At 47.4% G+C, this 21603-nt stretch overlaps 1 protein-coding gene across 1 annotated transcript in view; it reads left to right on the forward strand.

Annotated features, from left to right (window-relative positions):
- Nucleotides 1–366: 366 nt before the first annotated feature.
- The window catches only part of LOC146206527 (high affinity nerve growth factor receptor-like), a 46511-nt gene continuing 25274 nt past the window's right edge, over nt 367–21603 (forward strand). Inside the window, exons 1-4 of the mRNA XM_084587038.1 lie at nt 367–496; nt 847–956; nt 8873–9233; nt 11865–12026. Of these exons, the coding sequence (XP_084443164.1) occupies nt 927–956; nt 8873–9233; nt 11865–12026 (553 nt within the window). The 5' untranslated portion in view covers nt 367–496; nt 847–926. The remainder of the gene's footprint in view (nt 497–846; nt 957–8872; nt 9234–11864; nt 12027–21603) is intronic.

Here is a 21603-nt window from a genome sequence, read left to right on the forward strand (position 1 = left end):
ATTTCGCTTACTATTACCCTGACAATGAGATTTGCTATGGTTTTTTTCAGTCAGCTGCTCCTCTCTGATGTCACGCTTTGTGTCCCCGGCCACAGAAATATGAATTCATCGAAGCACGAGGCATACGCTGTCCCCCATCTCGGATGCCAAGATGGCAAAACACCGTACAGCTAAGGCAAACAGAAAGACATTTAAATTCCGAGAACCTTTGGCCCAGAAGCAATTTAGCGGATTTAAGATTTCAGATGTGAAATGGTCAATTTTACGAAATTATTCGCGGCTGCTTTTGCTTCGTTAAATTGACAACTATGTTAACAATGGCGGCGGCACGCCCGCTTTTTGTTTTTCTGCGCAGAGCTGGACCTGTGCGCTCACAACTCGACGCTGTGCGGTCTTGAGGCGGGCTGCCACAACGTGAACGGCACTTTCGTCTGCCTCTGCACTAGCGACCTCAAGCCCAAGCGGCCCCATGAGCCATGCAGCAAGGCGCCCGTCGGTACGTACCGCACGCACGGGCCCTTAACGCCGACCGCACGGAGTCTCGTCGACAAATGCCGTCCAGAATGTAGTGACGGTGAAGATTGCTATGAAATGGCCTACCGTTTAAAAAAGGCTTTCCAACCTGCATTCGGGGCTTAAATGACGTAATTTTTCTTATAAAAGGCCTCAACTCGTTCGCTCAACTTATATTTTGAAGTGCCAAGGTTTAAGGTGTTTTTATCGCGAAGCATTGACTGTAGTCGGTCCTTCGCCTTTTTTCGTCTTTTTTAGACTATCAACCGTGTACTCTGGTGTTACTTGTGCACTGCGCTTTCTTTCCTACTCACGAGGTGTGTTCCTTTGCAGCTCAAGGGAACGGATATCCCCAGAGCAGTCCAACGCAGCCCCACTCCGCAGGTTCCTTCACGCATCAACAGATAGCCGGCATGAATCGCAACTTTTCGCCTGCCGCAAAGGTGCGCTCTCATGCATGCTCACTGGCCCTGTCTGGATCGCTCTTTTTCCATTGAAATTGCTATGCGCACTCATCACCCGTGTATTTAACTGGATGCAGAAACTTGAGAGGCGGGGCAGTAAAAAGAACAATGGCGCCGAGAATTAAAATGCCTCTTTCACGCCCTCAGGTTCGGAAAATGCGTGTACACAAGAATTGCCGTGCAGACACTGTGAGAATCTTGATCCTGAGGCGTTGCTCTCATGCAGTGTCTTAGCCGTCTTAGTCTTCATGCATATTATAGTAAATATCTTGCGCAGCGCAAGCTTACAGATGGATGGAAAGAGGCTAATGGCCTACTGCTTTTTTTTTTTTTGTTTTTACAAATGATACGTCATATCGTGTAACCTCTTCAATACGATTGTGTGCCGATGATTGTTTTATATTCTCTTGTCACAAATAAGACGGGTTCCGCGCAGCTTCAGGATAATATCTAGCGTATAGAATAATGATGCCTGGAGAATTTTAAATTTTTGAGCAAAAAGAAATGTGTTCAAGTTAGCTTAACAAAGAAACGCAACGAACTTAGTAATTGGTACATCTTGCCTAACCAAATGAATAACAATGAAGCAAGTGAAAAATATCTGGGCATAAATTTTTCTGAAGATGGAACGTGGGTGCCGTATATAATGAGTGTTTTTAGTAAGTCGGAAAGAACAGTGACTTTTTTTGGAATTAGAATTAATAAACACGTCTATAAAAGTAAAGCCAGCTGCGTACCAGGCGTGAGCGAAGAATGCCTCCACGCTTTAAGATCCGTTCCATCGTGTGAACGTTGACGCAGTTGACCATACACAATTAGTTGTTCTCTGTTATGGGGAAGTTTGACAGGTTTTTCAGTGCTACCAATAACAGAGCTCTGCCCCTTAAATGAACTCCCAAAATTCTAATATCAAAATTGTTTTCTTTTATCATTTTTCACAATCAAACAGGCATTATAGCGCTTCAAATTACTTACAGCAACCACATAATTTTTTCTCCCGAAATGAATATAAATTGAAGGTTCGCCCATACTGCTGTCGCAGAGACCTATTTAAACACTCATTCTTTCTTTTTTTCCGAGTACCATAAACGACTACAGCGTCTTATTAGAAATGTAGTTGGGCGCAAAACTGTGTTTTTTTTTTTTTTTTTTATAATTGGTGCCTTCCAGTATAAAGCACCAGTGGCGCTGCGGGTATTATAAGAATAAAGAGTAATAAAGAAAAAAAGACCGCTATTATCTGGAGGAGGAGGTAAACTATATTAAAGAAGAGGTCGTAGGCGCGGGGTGGGTTGACGTTCCCGTCCCCGCGGTGGGCTCCTCTTCTAGGCCGGACGCCAGGTGGCCGACCGACGATGTCGTTCGGTGATCTCTTCGGCCCGCTCCGTGACTCGGAGTTGAACCTCTGGGTCGGAGCTGAGCAGCGCGGCCTCCCACTGAGATTGGGTAGAGAGCTGCAGACTCTGTGATGGCTTTTCTTGATTACATGAGTATAGGATGTGTGGTGTGTCTGACTTTTGATGTCCACAGAGAGAACAGACAGGGCTGAACTGCTCTGGGAACCATATGGAGTACATGTACGGATTAAATAAAGTGTCTGTTTGAAGCTGCCGCCAGGTGACATGTTGTGTTTTACTTAGAGATCGATGTGGTTCTGGGAAGATTTTTCTTTCTTTCTTGAAGTGGGTAGTAATTTCTTTGTAGGTTGTCATCCGCTCCCTGGCCGACCTGAGCTCAGGGCAGCGCACCTCCCGGTTAACTACGAATCCTCGGGCAAATTGGTGCGCTGCCTCGTTCCCAGGATGGTCCGAATGGGCAGAGACCCAGATCAATGTGATAAGGCGGGTATGGGAGATTTTTTGTAAAATTTTGATGGCTGCGGAGTGGGCCCTTCCTTTTGCAAAATTTCGAATTGCGGTTTTAGAGTCGCTAAGGATGTATTTGGCAGTGGTGGAGGTAATGGCTAAAGCTATGGCAGCCTCTTCGGCCTCCTCCGGAAATTTTGTTTTATTGATTGTCGCCGATGCGAGGGGAGAACCTCGATGATCGACAACTACCAGGGAAAAGGCATCTCTGTCCGCATGTTCTGCCACGTCCACGTGCGCCGTGTCTTTCTGTACTGAAAATCTTTCGTGTAATTTTTGTGCCCTAGCCCTTCTTCTGTCCGTATCGTATTCTGGATGCATGTTTTTAGGCAGAGGACGGACTATTGATTGCTCGCGCACATGTCTTGGAATCGGCAAAGTGTGGGACCGGGTCCCTTCATATTGTATTCCTGCTTTTTTTAGGATGAAACGTCCCGTTTCAGTGCTTGATAATCGTTCGTATTGTGCGGTGAGGTGTGCTTCCATCATTTCCGCTAAGGTGTTATGAATTCCTAACTTCAGTAGTGTTTCATTTGGGGTATTGCGAGGGAGGATAAGCGCAATTTTATAGGACTGCCTAATTAGTGAATCCAGGTCGTCTGTTTCTCTAACTGTGAGGGTGACGTATGGTGTAGAGTAGATAACTCTGCTAAGAACGAAGGCTTCCACTAGTTTCCTGGTCTCAGCTTCTTTAACTCCTCCACGCCTATTCGCGATTCGTCTGAGGAGGAGGGAAATTTGGTTGACGGTGTTTTTCAGTTTCTTAATTAGTGTGTCGTTTTTTTGGTTTGACTGTATGAGCATTCCCAAGATTCTTAGTGTTTCCACTTCTTGGATGGCTGCACCTTCCGCGTAGATTTTGATCGCAGGCGCTATATTCTTTCTTTGACGCTTTGGGTGTAGAATGAGTAATTCAGATTTCTGGAACACGCGAGTCCCGCGGCTTGCGCCTCCTCTACGACTACGTCTACCGCTTGTTGTAGCGTATCTTGTATCGTGCCAATACTCCCCTTGGTGGTGCAAAGGGTGATATCGTCCGCGTACAAAGAGTGTTCTAGGTCCGGGATTCTTGCGAGTTCGTGTGCCAATTTGATTAGGGTTATATTGAATAAAAAGAGGGAGAGGACCGATCCTTGCGGAGTTCCTCTATCTCCTAAAGGGAAGGTGTCGGATTTGATAGTGCCAATTTGAATTTTAGCCGTCCTATCGGAGAGGAAGTCCTTGATGTAGTTAAACGTTCTTGCGCCTACATTCAGCAGTGAAAGAGATTCTAGGATTGCTTTGTGTTTAACATTATCAAAGGCTTTGGTTAAATCTAGGGCTAGGATTGCCCTGGTACTCCTTTCTTGCTCATGAGATAGGACTTCGTTTGCTAGTCTTAGCATCGTATCTTGTGTTGATAAATGTGGTCTAAAGCCGACCATAGTGTTTGGATATAAATTCTCTTTTTGCATGTGGGACTGGAGTCTGTCTAGTATGACGTGCTCTATCAGTTTTCCTATGCAAGAAGTAAGCGAAATAGGTCTGAGGTTTTCGAGCGCGAGCTTTTTGCCAGGTTTTGGGATGAATTTAACGATGGCATGTTTCCAAGACGCTGGGAGTTTTCCCTCCCTCCAACACTCGTTCGCAAAGTCCGCGAGGGCTGTGATAGAAGCGTCGTCTAGATTTCTGAGTGTCTTATAGTTAATGCCGTCCTCTCCTGGGGCGGATGTTGTACGTACCTTAAAGAGGGCTGCTCTTATTTCCGCCATTGCTATGTCAGCATCCAGGATGGAACTAGGCTCTCCGTTATAATCGGGCAGGGGCTTCGTCTCACGGGTTGTGCAGAAGTATTTCTGCTGTAGCGTGTCTATAATATCTTGATCCGTGCCTGGGTCTATGTTTAAAATTTTGGTGATTTCCTTTTGAGTGGTAGCTTTTTTGGAGTCCGAATCAAGGAGATGCCGCAGAAGATTCCACGTCTCCCTCGTGCCTAGATTGCCATTCACATTTTCACAGATATGGTTCCACTGCTGTCTCGCTAGTTCTGCGGTGTGGTGTTGAATTTCTTTCGTGAGGGTGACGATCCTGTTTCTAAGCTTTTTGTTATATTTTTGCTTAAGCCATCTTTTTTCTAGGCTCTGCCTTGCCTCCCACATGTGCGTAAGTCGGCTGTCAACCGTATTTACGCCTAAGTCATGTACTAGTTCCTTAGTGGCCTTTTCCACATCCGATAGGAGGGTCTGTGTCCAGTGTTCTAAGTCTATGTTTGGTTCGTTATTTTGGTCGCGGATAGTCCTAAGTTTGTACCAGTCGGTGATTTTGTTTTTTCTGGGTTGGGGTTTGAGATTGGCAATGGTGATTTTAGACATTATGATATAATGGTCACTTCCCAGATTTTGTCTGGTGTTGCTCCAGCTTAAGTCTGGGAGATTTTTGCCCATCGTTAGGTCCGGGCACGTGTCCCTGGTCACGCTGTTGCCTATCCTAGTAGGTTGCATGGGGTCCGTGTATTGGGTGAGCCCTCTTTGCTGGATAAAATCCATTAGGGCCGTTCCTTTCCTGGATATGGTTGCGTGTCCCCATTGCACGTGTTGAGTGTTGAAGTCGCCCACAATTAGGGTTGGGTTTTGGCCTGCAATTTGGAGGGTTTTGAGTATAGCGGCTTTCGCTGGTCCAGCCGGTGCCCTGGGGTGGCTGTATGCGTTTAGTACGAACAGAGAAGAGGAGTTTCTTCTGCTAGGCAGAATTTCAATTAATATACAATCGAGCTCTACGTTTTCAATCTCGTGGTTAACCACGGTAAGATTTCTATGTACCAACGTAGTGGTTAAAGGCTGTTCTTTGATGTGACATGGCAGAACCGCCCGGTACCCTGGCAGTTTTAGTCGAGACATTCTGGGTTCTTGAATCGCTATAACATCAGGTTTTTCGGATTGCGATTGAACGTGTAACTGCAGATTTGTTTTTTTGTTGCGCATAGACCTGCAGTTCCACTGCCAAATTGTTACGGTTTTAGGATTGGCCATTTTGCTGGGATAGATCGATTGGCGCCCCTTGAGCTGAAGGGGGAAGCCGGTGTAAAATTTCCTGTAAAACGGTGTCAATTACTCCGAACTTGTGATTTACATCCTGTATGTGTTGTTCGAGTCTTTGTGTTAAATTATCAACTCTTTGGGTTAGACTATCAAGTTTCTGGCTGTGCTCCTCTACTTTTTGTTCGAGTTTTGGGACTCTATCCTCCACTGAGGTATTTCTTACGTCAGCTGCTACTGCTCGTTTTTTGCGAGGTGTTTCTTCCTTGCTAACTACGCTTACTGGGGTTTCGACTGAGGCGGTCACAGTAGTTTCCATTTCTGTGACTTCCGGCAATGGGAGTGGTTTCGGAGGTGGGTCCTTAGATATGGCGGGTGCTTTTAGTTTACTATTTTCCTCCTCCAAGTGTTTGATTCGATCCGTGAGAATTTGAATGTGGTGGAGTGCCTGATCTAGTTTAGACTGTAATGTCTGCAGCTCCATCCCCTTCCCATGAGAGGCCACTCCTGCCCAGCTCACCTGTTTCGGCCCGGGGCTCTGAGTCCAGCTGCTAGTGCTGGCGCCTCCTCCATTGCTGCTGCTTCCGTTGCGTCCGCCGCTGCTGCTCCGTCCGCTACGGCTGCTGCTGCTCCGTCCGCTACGGCTGCTGCTGCGTCCGCTGTCCAAGGACGGGAAGGAGCTCGAGCGGTCCTTCCTTTCGGTAGATGTTGGGTCGTCACATGTCCGTGATTTGGGTCTTGATTGGTGCTCCGACTTTTTCGTTTGGTGTCGTTGAAATCGCTTCTTGCAGCTGTTATCGCCTGTGCGGTGCCCTCCTCCGCAGATAATGCAGACCGGGTCGCAGACTTCTTTCAGGTGTTGGTTGCCGCAATTCGGGCACCGTTGTTGCGGTGGCTCCGGACATACGTCTCTTCTGTGGCCGACTCTTCTGCAGTTTGTGCACGCCTCTACTTTGGGAATGAAGGGGTAAACTGGGTACAGGACTCCGAAGTAGACGATGCTATCTGGGAGTTCGTCCGCGTCGAAGTGAAGCAGGAGGGACTTTGATGTTCTTCCCATGGTGCGTGCTTGAACGATGTCAGGGTTTCTTTTTTGGAATTCGGTCATGATTTCTTGGTGCGTTTCGCCATCGTAAGCCCTATAGATAATGCCCTGCAGGGCCCTGTCCGGAGGGGCGATGTACGACGTCATAACAATGTCTTTGCCTTCTACTCTGATTTGCTTGACTGCGACGTAGCGTAGTGCGTTTGCCTGCACCGGCGTCGATATGGTGATCACATTTTTTGCAGAGTTGGTTCTAGATTGGTCGTTTTCGGCCGCGGACGCGGTGACGCCGCTCGCTGTTGTGATCGCTTGTCTGATAGATTTTTCGGTGTAGCGCGTGATGTCTACGCCACCCGTTGGTCTGTAGATGATTTTATAGTCCTTCTCCGGAAGTCGGGGTAGCGGTTTCTTGGGATGTAGCGGAGGGAGAGGTTTCGCCTTCGGTTTCTCGGACTGCTCATTTTTCTTCTGAGGTGTTAATGACTCAGCTTTGGGGTTCTTGGTACGGTACGAAACAATTGTCTTCCAATCTGGTGTTTCGAATTCGGCTGGGGAAGCGTTCGTCCCAACTACGGCGTATTCCATGACTGCCGCCGTGGCGTTCGCGCCGCACTAGGTCTGGCGTTCGGGTAAGCAAGGGCGCCGGAGCGACGCTGGATTTAGACAGTCGGAGCTCGGTCTCCCGAGCTCCGATTTGCGTAAATAAGGTCTTGAAAGGTGCCTTGTACACTCACGGTTCTTGTCCGTGTGTCGCAGTCGACGTATCCGGGTGTTTTCCCTTGTAGCAGGTGCTCGAAACGCGGAGCCCACACGAAGCACATGCGCCTCCGTTGGCCCCCTAGCGGAGAATCCCCTACCCCTGTGATGTCAAATTCTTGGCCGAATTCCGCTATTATCTGGTTTAGCAAACGACGAGAGCTTCCGGATTTCCCGCCAAATGAGAACTGGCGTGCAAACAACGTCGCGAATTCAGCCCTTCAATTGTCTCGCGCCTCTAGGATTTAGGTGGAAAAAGAAAAAATGTATTGATGAGTGCTAGGCAACAAAGAAGAAGAAGAGAGAGGAACGCAGCCAAAAACAATTCTAAATTAGTTTAGCAACACTAATTCTTAATTAATAAATTATCTATCATACAGTATAAATCGACGTCGTGAATTCTATTCTTACAACTGCAATAACTCTGGCCAATCCCCCACTGTGGGTATGTGCCATATGCACCGAAGGAGAAGAAGAAGAAGAAGAAACTCTTCTTCCCGAGGCCCGCAGCAGCCACTTTTATCTTCGATTTTAGACGCATGTGTTTCTCCTCACGCAGGAATCTGCTCTTCGCCAGCCTGCTTCTCTCAGCATGTCGACCAGTGCCAACTTATTCTCATCCACTGTGTTCGTATCCTTGTTATGTGCAGTCGAGGCAGCTGTAATAGCTATCAATGCTCAAAAACCAGCGCATGTGCAGGCTGTACAAACGGACCATAGCGCAAGTCCAATTTATCGTCAGTGGTGCTCTTGGGCCGGTTCAGGATGGTGCGCGTCAGACGTGTGTAAAGCATTCTGGCAGTGTGCTGCAAGCGATAAAATGCGAAACCAGACGGCAGCGGGTGGGTCTGAGGCAAAATGTTAGTGTCCAGGCTGCGTAGTTTTACATCTAAGGGCACGATGTGTTTAAAACCTGCTGTAGCTGAGGCCGTACGACAGCCTGTTCCCCACACCTTGCGCCGCACACGTGCTCTAAGCAAGACTTCGCAAAAAGTCTTCGCAAAAGTCTTCAGACTGCACCACTCGCTTTTTGACAGTTTTTTGGGGCACCCCCGGAAGGTCAGAGTTTCTACGAGGTGATGAGAACATTCGTCACCGCCTTTGAAGACTCCATGGCCGTTAAGGGTTTTATATGCGGTGGGAAGAGAGACCGCGTGGCCTGGGGACTTATGGCAACTAATGCGTATATAGTAAAGCGACCCACGGTATACGCAGGAGCCCTCGGGAGCTGGAGGAGGCTCGGCCGAATCTTGGAGGCCGGCGGCTGCGAGTGGCCGCGCCGGCGGTCCTGCCCCACTGCTCACGGGACTGCTTGCTGTGCTGGGCACCATGGCGCTGGTGGGCCTCGTGGTCGCCGTGCTGGTGCGGCGTCACCGTCGGCGGGCGGCCGACGCCCGGCGAGCGGCCGCAGGGTCGCTCCATAAGTGCATGCAACAGTACGTGACCAACCCTACATATTACTCGTCGGCGCCCGAGACGCCGCTGCGCAAGGTGCTGCACGATGTCGAGATATCGGCCGACTGCATCCGCTTCGTCGAAGAGATCGGCGAGGGGTGCTTCGGCAAAGTGCACAAAGGTACGCAGTTAGTTTCCTTTTCGTCGTCTCGATGGCGCCTCGCTCGAAAGCCTGCCCAAGGTTGGTCAACCTTGGCATTTTTAGAGCTACACTTCAAGCCTAGCACGATGGATTTCGCCGTTTTCCGGACTCCGTCCGCCTTGGCAGCAACCAAGCCTTGCATTGTTATAACGCATGGTTATGCAATGACTTGCTGTGAGTGACCATGACTAGTATGAGTACCATGACTATGACCGGTTTGGGCGCCCGTCTCGGCTGCGGGAGGTGGTAAGTTCGAAACCCGCCGCCGGACACCCACCGGTAAAATTGGGTACAAGCGTCCCCCGGCCCGGCGTCCGGCTCTTTCAGGGGTGTGCGTTTGGAAGAGGCTCTGCTAACCCTGCTGTGCTCCTTCGAGGGCTTAGTTTCGAACAACAATGGCCTGCAAAGGCCATGCGGTAAGCCAAAAAGGGCCACATAATGGGCTTTTGCCGCGCAAGGCGGACTTATTGTTGTCCGATGGCGGAACTTATCACTGCCACATCGGAGCAACTATTTGGGACCTATGACCCCTTTCCCAAACATTTCACCCCAAAGAGCCGAGCACCAGACCGGGGAAAGCTTGTACCCATTGAAGAGCCGGTGGGTACCCGGCGGCACCAGGGATCGAACCTGGTACCTCCCGAACACGAGGCGGATGCTCTACCACAAGGCCACGCTTCGGTGTTAAAAAAGGCGGGGCTGAACTTGGCTGAGCTTAAAGGTCTGTAAGGTTACGTAACAGCAGTGTTTTGCTACCTGAACACACTAGCCATAATTACACCTCCTAAGTCTAATTAAACATATTTAGGCTTAGCTAAGCCTAATAGCCCTAACTAAGCTTATTTAGGGCAAAAGCACTTACAGTTGTCTCATGTAAGACCTACGGTTAGCTATTGCTAAACCGCAACATTTTTATTTATTTTTTTTCGTTACACGCACATAATTTTTTTTATGTATAAGTCAACGGTATTCGCAATGCGGTTGATTGCTCCCACTAGGCTCGAAAGCTAGAGCTTTGTGAATGGAAAAACGGCGTCAGGTTTAAAGCCGGTGTGAAAATGTACCAGTTTGGCGTATGAAGCTCTATGGCGCCTCGCTCGAAAGCCTGGCCAAGATTCATCGGCCTTGGTATTTTTAGAGCAACACTTCAAGCCTAGCACGATGAATTTCGCCGATTTCCGGACTCCGTCCGCCTTGGCAGCAACCAAGCTTTGCTCTATGATAATGTATTTGTACTAAGCAGACTTGTCTACGCACTCCCGTACCTAAAATTAGACAGTACTGAAAAACCAAAATAGAGGCTATAATTAGACAAGCATACAAGGTTGCATTGGGGCTGCCGAACTGTACCTTCACCGAAAGACTCCTGGGCTTTGGAGTACACAACATCTTAGATGAGCTTAAGGAGGCACACTTAATAACGCAAAGAGGCCGACTTTCCCGCACCAAACCACGAAGGACTATCTTGATCATTTAAGATTAGTCATCGAGTTGCCACCAGAAGATACCAAGACAAACCTAAACGCATCGCTAAGGCAATAAGACGCCACTACCTAAGAATATGCATCCTGCTCGCCATGAGGGGAGAAGAAGAGCTAAGGCAAAAGCTCTACACAGCGTATGCAGCCAAGATGAACATGCCGCAGAATATCAACAGACACAAGCGTTCACACTAGCGGCGGTGGACACGAAAGGCAGATTGATAGTCCCCAGCACTATCAAAACCAGATCCTCGGAAACAGCAGAAGAAGCGACAATCGCCTTTGCGATCATTAACACCGAAGCTACACTATACTCAGCGACCCTAAATTCTCCATACACAGTTATGAGAGGGGCTGAATTTCTCAGACAGAAATGAACATATAGGTCAAACCAAACATTTATACAGAATTATTGAAATGATATGGGTCCCGGCTCACTCGGGGAACCCTGGTAACGAAGCGGCACACATCAAAGCTCGAGGATTCGTCAGTCGAGCAGGGGATGCTGTACAGTTACTGAGAGTTTCTCGAAGGTTGAAAGGAGTATATTCCCCCTCCAGACAAAGCCTTAGATTAGGAGCAAGAGACCACCTGGAGGCGACTCCAGACGCGATATTTTATTACTCCTTACCTGTTGTCGAAATTCTGCCCTGGTGATTACGACCCGTAAAGTACACCATAGCCACTTACGATCACATATTGTAGAAATGTAAAGAGGAGCCGGCCCGGAATCTCTAATAAAAGTTCCTACTCTCGACCAATGGAAGGCCGTGTTGGTCAGCTCAGACCTGGGTCATGGAATGGGCTACTCAGGTTGCTGTCAGCCGTTGACTGATAGCCACCTAGCACGGATAATCTGCATTCTGCTTTTTCTAGCGAAATAAATGTTGTGCAATACAACTGGCGCATTTTAAAAATCGGTGCACTCACTGAGTAAATCAACGGTATTTGGTAATCCGGGTAGCTCGGCTGCTTCCGGATTGATCTGCGATGTAAACCCCACACAAGATGTCTGAAAAACCAAGAACACATTGGTTAATCGCTTCGATTATGAATAGATTGGTACTCAGCCGTCACGTTCGCTAGCCTTATCAAAACTGAGCCTGAAAGATGACCATTGTTCTCGTAGCGGTGTACACGCACCCTGACGGCTGCGAGGAGGACGTGGCCGTGAAAGTGCTCAAGGAGAGCGTGTCCAACGAGACGCAGGCAGACTTCGAACGTGAGGTGCAGATCATGTCCAGCTTCAAGCACGAAAACATCCTCAAGCTTCTCGGCGTTGTCTTTAAAGGTGAGCGGCGCGTTACCGTTTGCAGCATGGCTCTGCAAGCATAGTTACATGATGGCTGCATACAAGCGGCGTGAAAGCTTTCACGTTGTTCAGAGCACACTGCGCTGACGAATCATTAAAATTTGAGGTGCAGAATCCAATCGGGTTTGTTATATCAGCAAACATGCCGGATATAAGAAGCCCTCAGTGCTCAATCAGAGGTCATGCACATTATATTTCTGCTCTCTATGCCGGTCAGAAGCCAGCTTGAGTCAACGGACACACGCGGAGTGAGAATGTAGACACTGACATATTGCAAATATGCACATACAAGCTGGTGAACTTGAGTTTTGCGTTTTCCTTGGCCCATATAGCCATTCTTTGAGATTGAACTTGAAATTCACGATACAATTATTATGAAAAAAAAAATTGTTTTACAGGCTTTGACAGCTGAATTCTCTTGATTTCTTCTTCCTTTCTAAATGGAGATGGCTGTCCCTGTGTTGTACTTGGGCAAGCAAACAATAACGTGAACGCATGGCTATAATACATATCGGCGTCGAAGCGCATCTCACTTACCACCGCCTATGTAAGCGACTTGCGGCTGTGTTCTAAACGTATAAGTTGCTCTTTGAACACGTGCTGCTCGCCTGTAACACTGCATATCTCATTTGAAGTGATGCTGTCAATCTGTGCTTTTGTAGTGGTGATTGTCTACTCGTTTGAACAGTCTTTGTCGCACGCTGGCAGCTCCATCTTGCTCAGGCACATCGAACTTTGTAAGTACGAGAGTTTAGTAGCGGTGAACGCCTGAAAAGTGCGCGCGTTGAAGCCTCCGCTCGCTTGATAGCTGGCTAGCAAACCCTGTGTCTGGTAGTCAAAACAAAAATGAAAATAATGCACGCACACTGCATGCAGTGCTTTGTAAGTTTCAAACTAACCGTGAATCAGTTCTCACTGCCCCCTGACGTCTCGAAAGACGCAGGAGCGTTCTCAGGTCTTGTTTACAACTCCAAGCCTGCGTTTATATGAGCAAGGCGGCCAGCCGAGTGTAAACTTCTCAAATGCCTGCCTGCGTGAGCCGTTTACGACTTCAACGGGATTTCCAGGGAAACCTCCTTGGTGCACCAGGCGAGCTTTTACAACCCCCGCAGAAGGGAGTGTCGTCCCTTCCAGCCGGTCCGCATTCGCGCCTCACTTCGCTCCTTCCGTAGCGCCTGCGGCGTGATGAAGCGAGTGCTTTACTGCGACCACTAGGCTGGAAAGATCGCGCCACCAGTGACAGGAAGTATCGTGCCTTGGCAGATATTAACTGCGCTTTCCTCTTCCTGTCTCTCTCCATCCCTTTCATTGCATTGACTCCGTTCTTTTCACTTTCTGGGAGCGCTAATCTGCGCTGAGTTATTACCCGAGCCGACCAAGCTTTAAGTCAGGTTGCGTTTGCCCTCACATTTTCCACCAAGTACACCACGTGTCTGCATCTAAAATTTTGAAGCGATGAAAAATTGAAACAATAAAAAACTTTTCCGCGCGGAGCTGTGAAATGACGTAAAGGATGATGATGGAGATGGTGCAATGACGAAGCCTTTGACTCGAGTTGCGGAACAGACGAAAGGAGCCGAGCGTAATGGTCGAGCTAGGAGGTTTTACTGCCGTCTCCGCTGGACAGTGCATGCGATGTTAATTATTTGCCAACCCAATGAACGACGCACCTACATGGAATCGCGCGCCTAAAAGCAGTATGCTTTGACTAGGAATAAAATCCAAAAATAATTTCCTTTCAATACGCTGCGAAGCCCTGCGCAGAGGCCGCCGACGGCCACTCTGACACTCACTTGACTGTTTATTTCTTTTTTTGTTTCGTTTTCACTGAAATCACGAACACTGTTTGCCTTAGGAAAAGATCGAAGTTTCAGCAAGCAGAGCGCAGTCCTCACGCAAGGCCTCTCAGAGCGATCATCTTCTCAACAGAGTAACGCGAATTTAACGCGCGCGCAATTAGGACACTCTTCCGATATGTCACATTAGACGTCTAGTTATTAGCTGGTCGCAGGCTCGGAGTGTAAAGACCAGGAGCGGACAGTACAAAAAAAAAGATGGGGGCCAAAGCAGGATTTGCAAGGGGGACTGTGACAGGAAGGCTTCCTCGCCGGCGCTAAGCAAACTTGGCTCGACAGCGCGTAAAACTTTAGAAGAAAGGGAAAGATCAATAAAAGAAGCACGCGACAACTTTGCGAAAGGCACGCCAGCAGTAAAGAAACGCTCATTGGCCGGAGTATACTCTCTGCATGTATTTGAAAGCAGGGCAGTGTGCTTACAGCCAGCGGGAAAGAGAGGACCGTGAGGCACATGAAAAGCTGGTCAGGGTTATTTGTTTACTTTCTTTTGCATTTATCTTTTGTTGCAAGCGCTCTTTTTTCTTCCTCGTTCGCAGAGCAACTGACATTTCCTTTCTATTTGTTACCAGTCTAACGCTTACCCGTTTTCTTAAGACCCTCCCTTTTTCACGATCCCGCTGGCATTCCCCTCCACGCTGCTACGTCGAGCTAATTCGCTCTAAAGAACTCTTCCTTTTCGCCGACTCTCTTCTGCATTATTTTTTTCTTTCAAGTTTCGTATTTTTAGAAGCTAGACAGATACATTTGGATTGCGCGCAGCTCCTTTTCCTTTCCGTTTTGTGTTCCTCCGAAGAAGGAGCACTGAAAAGCTTTGCAGGCAAACAGCCCTCATGTGGGCCTAAGTGAAGGAGCAGAGAACCATTTAGCAGCAGAAAGGGCAGAAGCCACGAGAGTGTAAAGAAAGGAGAAAAAAAAAATAAGGAGGGTCGGACAAGAAACAGCGAGTACAACGTGTCGGCCGCAAATGGTTGCGTACCCTCTCGCGGTCTGCCTCTTCCTATTCGAGCGCGCAGGAAGGCAAATTGGAGAGGAGTGCCTACGAAGGACGCTTCCAAAACCGTGCAGCGTGTACGAGCCAGAGCCGACGATAGCGGACCAGGGACAGATTTCGCGAGATTGTTGGCGTATTGGAACGAACCATATTTTTGCTTCATACTGTGTATGTCTCGCCTTAAATTCCACCTCGCCATCGGACAGTCGCTAGACCTATGAACAGTCATTTTTACCAGCCAGCAGCTTTGTTACTCGGGCACCCGGAGACAGCTGCTCCTCCCACAGCGTTCAAAGGTTTTGGTAAATTTGGTTTCTATTTTGGTAATCCGGGTAGCCCGGGGGCTCCCGGATTGATCTGCGATGCGAAAAGAAGTGACGGATAAACAAGAACTCGAGGACACCTCAAGTCCAGCGCAGGCAAGACAAGGGGTCGTGCTTCTTCACTGGCACAGACTTGAGTGCACAGAATGGCTGCGCTGCGGGCGAAGCGCTGCATGGCACCGGAATGATGGTGGCAGTGGCCGTAGGAAGACGCCTGATGGTTCCCAACGCTAGCAACTCTCACGTCTCACTTCTTCCTCTGGCGCTTACTTGTATTTCTTTAGAGTTCCTTCCTTTTTCTTGTCGCCATCTTTCTAATGCGGAAAACAGGCTGTGCCTATACTTTCTTGCACAGCGGGGAGGGAATATACAGTGCCCTAACAAATACATTTTGTGCCGCAAATTATTATTACAAGAATGAGGCTACGTTTACGGGGCAAGGTAATCTCCTGCGCGTGCAAATTACTTTAGCGTCAGCAAAGTGTTCTCCATTCTCGGAAATTCGAATAAAATTCGAATAAGTAGCTGCAAGTTTTATATGATGGCAAATATTAAAAGGTGCATGAGGATCTGTATCCTCCAAAGGTATGCTGTACGGGTACTGCGAGGGTTAGCAGGCTGCAAACGATCATCGTGAATGTACTACCCTCCAATTATTTAATAATATCTGGGGAGCATCGCTCGCTCGGCGCAACAGCGACTAAGAGAACTAGGTCAAAAAAACAAAAAAAGGCAGTAGGTTGATAATTGCTCAAAATTCTGCTGCAGGGGCAAGCGTCGTCTAATAGGCTGTTCTACTTAATGCGAATAACCACTGCTACTCATCGCTACCACGGAGAAGAACGCCAACTAGTTACGCCCGCTTGATTTCATTCGGCCGCTGGGATGGTTGACTTTAAAAAGCACACAATTACGAGAAACTAACAGAACCTGTGGAACTATGTTCAATGAAAATAGCTGTTTGGGCCAGTTGGTTCATACTTAGCAGAGGAAAATACCAATGCAAAAAACAGGGACAAAGAAACACAAAACGACACGACGGGCGCTTCTGTCCTGTCGTCCTGTAATTTTTTGTTCCTTTGTCCCCGTTTTTTGCACTGGTCTGTTTGCGTGCTGAGGAAGTAGTTGCAGTCTTTATGAACGAAATGATCCCCACGCTGCACGCGTGTTCTGTGCGACGTCGCACGTCGCTACGAAAAGTCATATTGCAGAACTCTCCTATTGCAGAACCCTCCGCTACGGCACCCATCATGTGGCGTGTGTCACTCGGGAACGTTAAGCTCTAGAAATTGAGAAATTTACAATTTACTATGCTCGCATTTTCCTGTGTAGCTGGCGAAACGCAGGAAGATGACACGTAAACGCCTTTTTTTTCTCTCTCTCTCTCTTTTTTTTTTTCCTTGATTGCTTCATTTAAGGTATCCGATACAGTAGTGCGCCCACTGCAAGAATGGTTGGTTGGTTGGTTTGTGGGGTTTAACGTCCCAAACCGACTAAGGCTACGAGACCCACTGCAAGAAGGCTATCCCGGTGGCTTTCCATTTAACTACCCAGAATTCCTTAAACATAGGTGTACATAGCATCCTAGTGGCATTTTAAAGTATTTGGCAGTGTCCTATGACTGCGCGCCATACCCAACATCAGCGAAGTGGCCAGCAGGAGCGGTGAATGAGTTGCGCGCACGGAGTGGTTACCTGACCACGGGAATGAGCTAAGGGGGGTAGGCGCGCTAGTTACGAGTTGCTGGTGGGTGAAATTGTCTCATAAGCAGCCAATGCTTTAAAATGCTTTAACATTCTTTAAAATGCTTTTAAATGCTTATGGACGACCTCCGATGCCAACAGTTTGGGATCGTTGGGACCAACGCTGTCGGGACGATACGCCTGCGGATTCAGCCGAGGCGGAGCATCGTTTTCACAGTACCGGAACCACAGACGCGCGGTGGAGCAATGAAAGAGAAAGAGAACACCGAAACGCCCTTCTGAGGAAACCACTGCAGGGGGGCTGCTAGGGGAACAGCCTAGCAAGCTCCAGTAGCACGCTTTGTGCGGCTGACCCGCAACCTTCCCTCGCTTTCTGTCTCCTTCGTCATCCGGCCATCCGGAGCCGTAGCACATGGTGGTAGGTGGGCAATGGTGATGGGCTCCGTACAGTTAAAAAAGTGGAGAGCTGTACAACGCTGTTATTCCAAGAACTATTGTAGTGTTATTTTTATTTCATCCTCGCAGTCAGCCTTCTCTTTAAGTTCTTTACTGCTCGAAACTTAAAACATCACATACCGAGCATGCATGCGCCAATTTTTTCGTGCCATGCCGGATGCTGCAACGCCACAACCTTCACGCTGTGGTCGCTGTCTGACTCAGAGACCCTAATAGCTATTTATACCCTAAAAATAAATAAATAAATTTCTAAATTTCTTAAAAATGAATGAACACATGCCATAAATAAACAAGAAACAATGCACACAGCGGTCGGCGCCTAGACCTCATATGATTGTTACCTAATAAATCAGAGATGGGACGATAGCGTGAACTCCGATAAGTCATCTCGATAAACGCTATTGCGACGGAGGCAAAAGCCGCGCAACGTCTAATTTCTCGCGTCGTGACAGGATCGATTCACCTAATCTATTTAAGTAATGACAACTTCAAACGCCGCGTCGGTAGTTTTCTGTTCTTGCCCGCCTCTTTTCTGTTTCTTTTTTCCTCTTTTCTGTTATGAAGCCTTTGTTTGTATATCGCTTTCGATACCTCTCGGTCTTGGTACGAAAGAAAGCAACTGAAAGATCGTTAATCAAATCCAGTGAAGCATGTAATTGGATGCCATCTCAGGACACTTGCTCGATAATGTTGCCCTTGTGAAAATGCCAAGCGAGCAGCCACGCTCTTGCTCCCTCATTTTCTGTTGAAAGGGAGCCGTTAAATCAACAACAGGGCTTTATAATGTACAGGCACAGCCGACCTCACGCTCTGTGCTCACCGAATACAAATAAGCAACAACAGATGGGCGTTACTTTCTGAATGTCGCTGTTACGCGGAGTGTCACGAGTGAAAAACGGCGGAAGAAAGAAGCCCGCGCTTAGATTAAGCATGACCCACATGTTGCAGAAATCTCCATATGGTACTAAAATATCAAGGAACAGTTCAAATAATTTCTAATTGACGTAAAATTTCTCAAGGAAGTTCTTGTAACCAAAAGAAAGTAGTCGAGTTTGGAAAAATATTGCGTTAGCTTATAGAAGACGACAATCGAACGCACGACCTTCAGACTTCGAGGCTGGTAGGCTACTTATAGGTCATGAATTTTTTTTTTTTTTTTCCTGTTCTCGCTGGTTTCTAAGTGCAGGTGGATTTAGTGAATACGTAATGCAAATGAATCCAATAACGCTATCTCCTTCGGTTATTAAATGCGAAGCTCTAGCCTCTTCTAATTTTTATTCAGTATTTTTTTTTTTGTCACGCTTTGCAAACGCATGTCTGTCAGTGCTCTCTTCCTGCAATATCATCATCATCATCATCAGCCTGATTATACCCACTGCAGGGTGAAGGCCTCTCCCATATTTCTCCACTTAACCCGGTTCTGTGCTAGCTGCATCCACTTGACCCCTGTGAACTTCTTAATCTCATCCGCCCACCTAACTTTCTGTCGCCCCCTGCTACGCTTTCCTTCCCTTGGAATCCAGTTTGTTACCCTTAGCGACCATCGGTTATCCTCTCTTCGCACTACATGTCCTGCCCATGTCCATTTCTTCTTCTTAATTTCTACTAGAATGTCGGTAACTTGAGTTATTTCTCTGACCCACTCTGCACGCTTTCTATCTCTTAATGTTACCCCTACCATTTTTCGTTCCATAGCCCTCTGGGTTGTCCTCAACTTAAGTAGAACTCTCTTGGTTTGCCTCCACGTTTCAGCCCCATAGGTGAGTACAGGCAAGATGCAACTGTTGTATACTTTCCTCTTGAGCGATACCGGTAAGCTGCTAGTCATAATCTGCGAGTGCTTGCCAAATGCGCTCCATCCCAATCGTATTCTTCTTGTTATTTCCTTTTCGTGGTCCGGATCTGCGGTTACTACCTGTCCTAAGTAGACATATTCGCCTACTACTTCCAGCATTTCGCTACCTAATGTAAACTGCTGTTCCTTCCCGAGGCTGTTGAACATTACCTTAGTCTTCTGCATATTGATTTTCAAGCCTACCTTTCTACTTTTCCTGTCTAGGTCATCAATCATTATTTGCAGTTCATCCCCTGAATTGCTTAGCAAGGCAATGTCATCAGCAAATCGCAGATTACTGAGGTATTCTCCATCTACCCTTATCCCTAACTGCTCCCATTCCAAGTCTCTGAATACTTCCTCTAAACAAGCTGTGAATAGTAATGGGGAGATTGTGTCTCCTTGCCTAACACCTTTCTTTATGGGAATTTTGTTACTTTCTTTATGCAGAACTATGGTTGCTGTGCAGCCACTATATATATCTTCCAGCACTTTCACGTACGGCTCGTCTACCCCCTGATTTCGCAATGCCTGCATCACCGCCGAGGTTTCAACTGAGTCAAATGCTTTTTCGTAATCAATGAATGCTATGTATAAGGGCTGGTTATATTCCGAGCATTTTTCTATCACCTGATTGATGGCATGGATATGATCGATAATAGAGTACCGTTTCCGAAACCCTGCTTGATCCTTTGCTTGATTGCAGTCTAAGGTTGTCCTGATTCTATTAGCGATTACCTTAGTAAATACCTTATACGTAACAGACAGTAAGCTGATTGGTCTGTAATTTTTAAGGTCCTTAGAGTCCCCTTTCTTGTGAACGAGGATAATGTTTGCATTCTTCCATGGTTCCGGTACCGTCGATGACACCAGGCACTGCGTATACAGGGTGGCCAGTTTTTCTAGCACGATATCCCCCCCCCCCCCCCCCCCGTTTTTCAGCAAATCTGTAGTTACCTGATCCTCTCCAGCTGATTTCCCCCTTTTCATAGTTTCTAGTGCTTTCTTGACCTCGTCCTTCGTCACTGGTGGAACGTCTGATTGTTTTTCCCTACCGCCAATCTCATTACGGTCCTGACTACTATTGCTACTGTAGAGAGCTGTATAGAACTCCTCGGCTACTTTGACTATCTTTTCCATATTAGTGATGACGTTGCCCGCCTTGTCCCTTATCGCATACATCTGGTTTTTGCCTATGCCCAATTTCTTCTTTACCGCTTTAAGGCTTCCCCCGTTCTTTACAGCATGCTCAATTTTCTCCATGTTATACTTCCTTATATCGGCTACCTTGCGCTTATTGATTAGCTTTGATATCTCGGCCAATTCGATCTGGTCTGTTGGATTGGAAGCTTTCATACTCTGGCGTTTTTTAATCAAATCTTTCGTCTCCTTAGCTTGCCGGTATCCTCTCTAACTATCCTACCGCCTACTTCTACCGCGCACTCAGTAATGACATCTCTGAAATTATTGTTCCTTGCCTCTAGGGTAATGTCGCCATCCTCAGTTAGAGCTGAAAACCTATTCTGTAGCGAGATGCTGAACTCTTCTGCCATCCCCCTCACCGCTAATTCGTTGATGGGTTTCTTTCTTACTAATCTGTTGCGTTCCTTCTTCAGATTTAGGCTAATTCGGGACCTCACCATCCTGTGGTCACTGCATCGCACTTTCCCGATTACCTCTACATCTTGCATAATGGCGGGGGTTGAACACATTATGAAGTCGATTTCATTTTTAGTCTCTCCGTTAGCACTTTTCCATGTCCATTTCCGGTTCTTCCGTTTGCTGAAGAAGGTATTCATGATTCGTAAGTTTTTTGCGCTCTGCAAACTCAACTAGTAACTCCCCCCTGCTATTCCTAGAACCAATGCCATAGTCACCTACTGCCTTGTCTCCTGCCTGTTTTTTCCCTACCTTGGCATTGAAATCGCCCATTAGTACAGTATACTGCGTCTTTACTTTTCGCATTGCCGATTCCACATCTTCATAAAAGCTCTCAACTGCCTGGTCATCATAACTACATGTAGGTGCATAGGACTCTACAACCTTCAGTTTATACCGCTTATTAAGCCTAATTACGATGCCTGCAACCCTCTCATTAATACTATAGAATTCATCTATATTACCCGCTATATACTTATTGACAAGGAGACCTACTCCTAGTTGTCGCCTCTCTGGTAAACCTCTATAACACAGTACATGCCCATCCTTCAGTACAGTATATGCCTCATTCGGCCTCCTAACCTCACTAAGCCCTATGACATCCCATTTCATGCCCTCTAGTTCCTCTAACAGCACTGCTAAACTAGCTTCACTAGCTAGGGTTCTAGCATTAAACGTTGCCAGGGTCAGTTTCCAATGGCGGCCTGTCCAGCGGAGCCAGGCTTTCTTAGCAC

Source organism: Amblyomma maculatum, chromosome 1, assembly GCF_055883805.1.
Source record: "Amblyomma maculatum isolate TAMU_Amacu chromosome 1, ASM5588380v1, whole genome shotgun sequence".
Lineage (NCBI taxonomy): Eukaryota > Metazoa > Arthropoda > Arachnida > Ixodida > Ixodidae > Amblyomma > Amblyomma maculatum.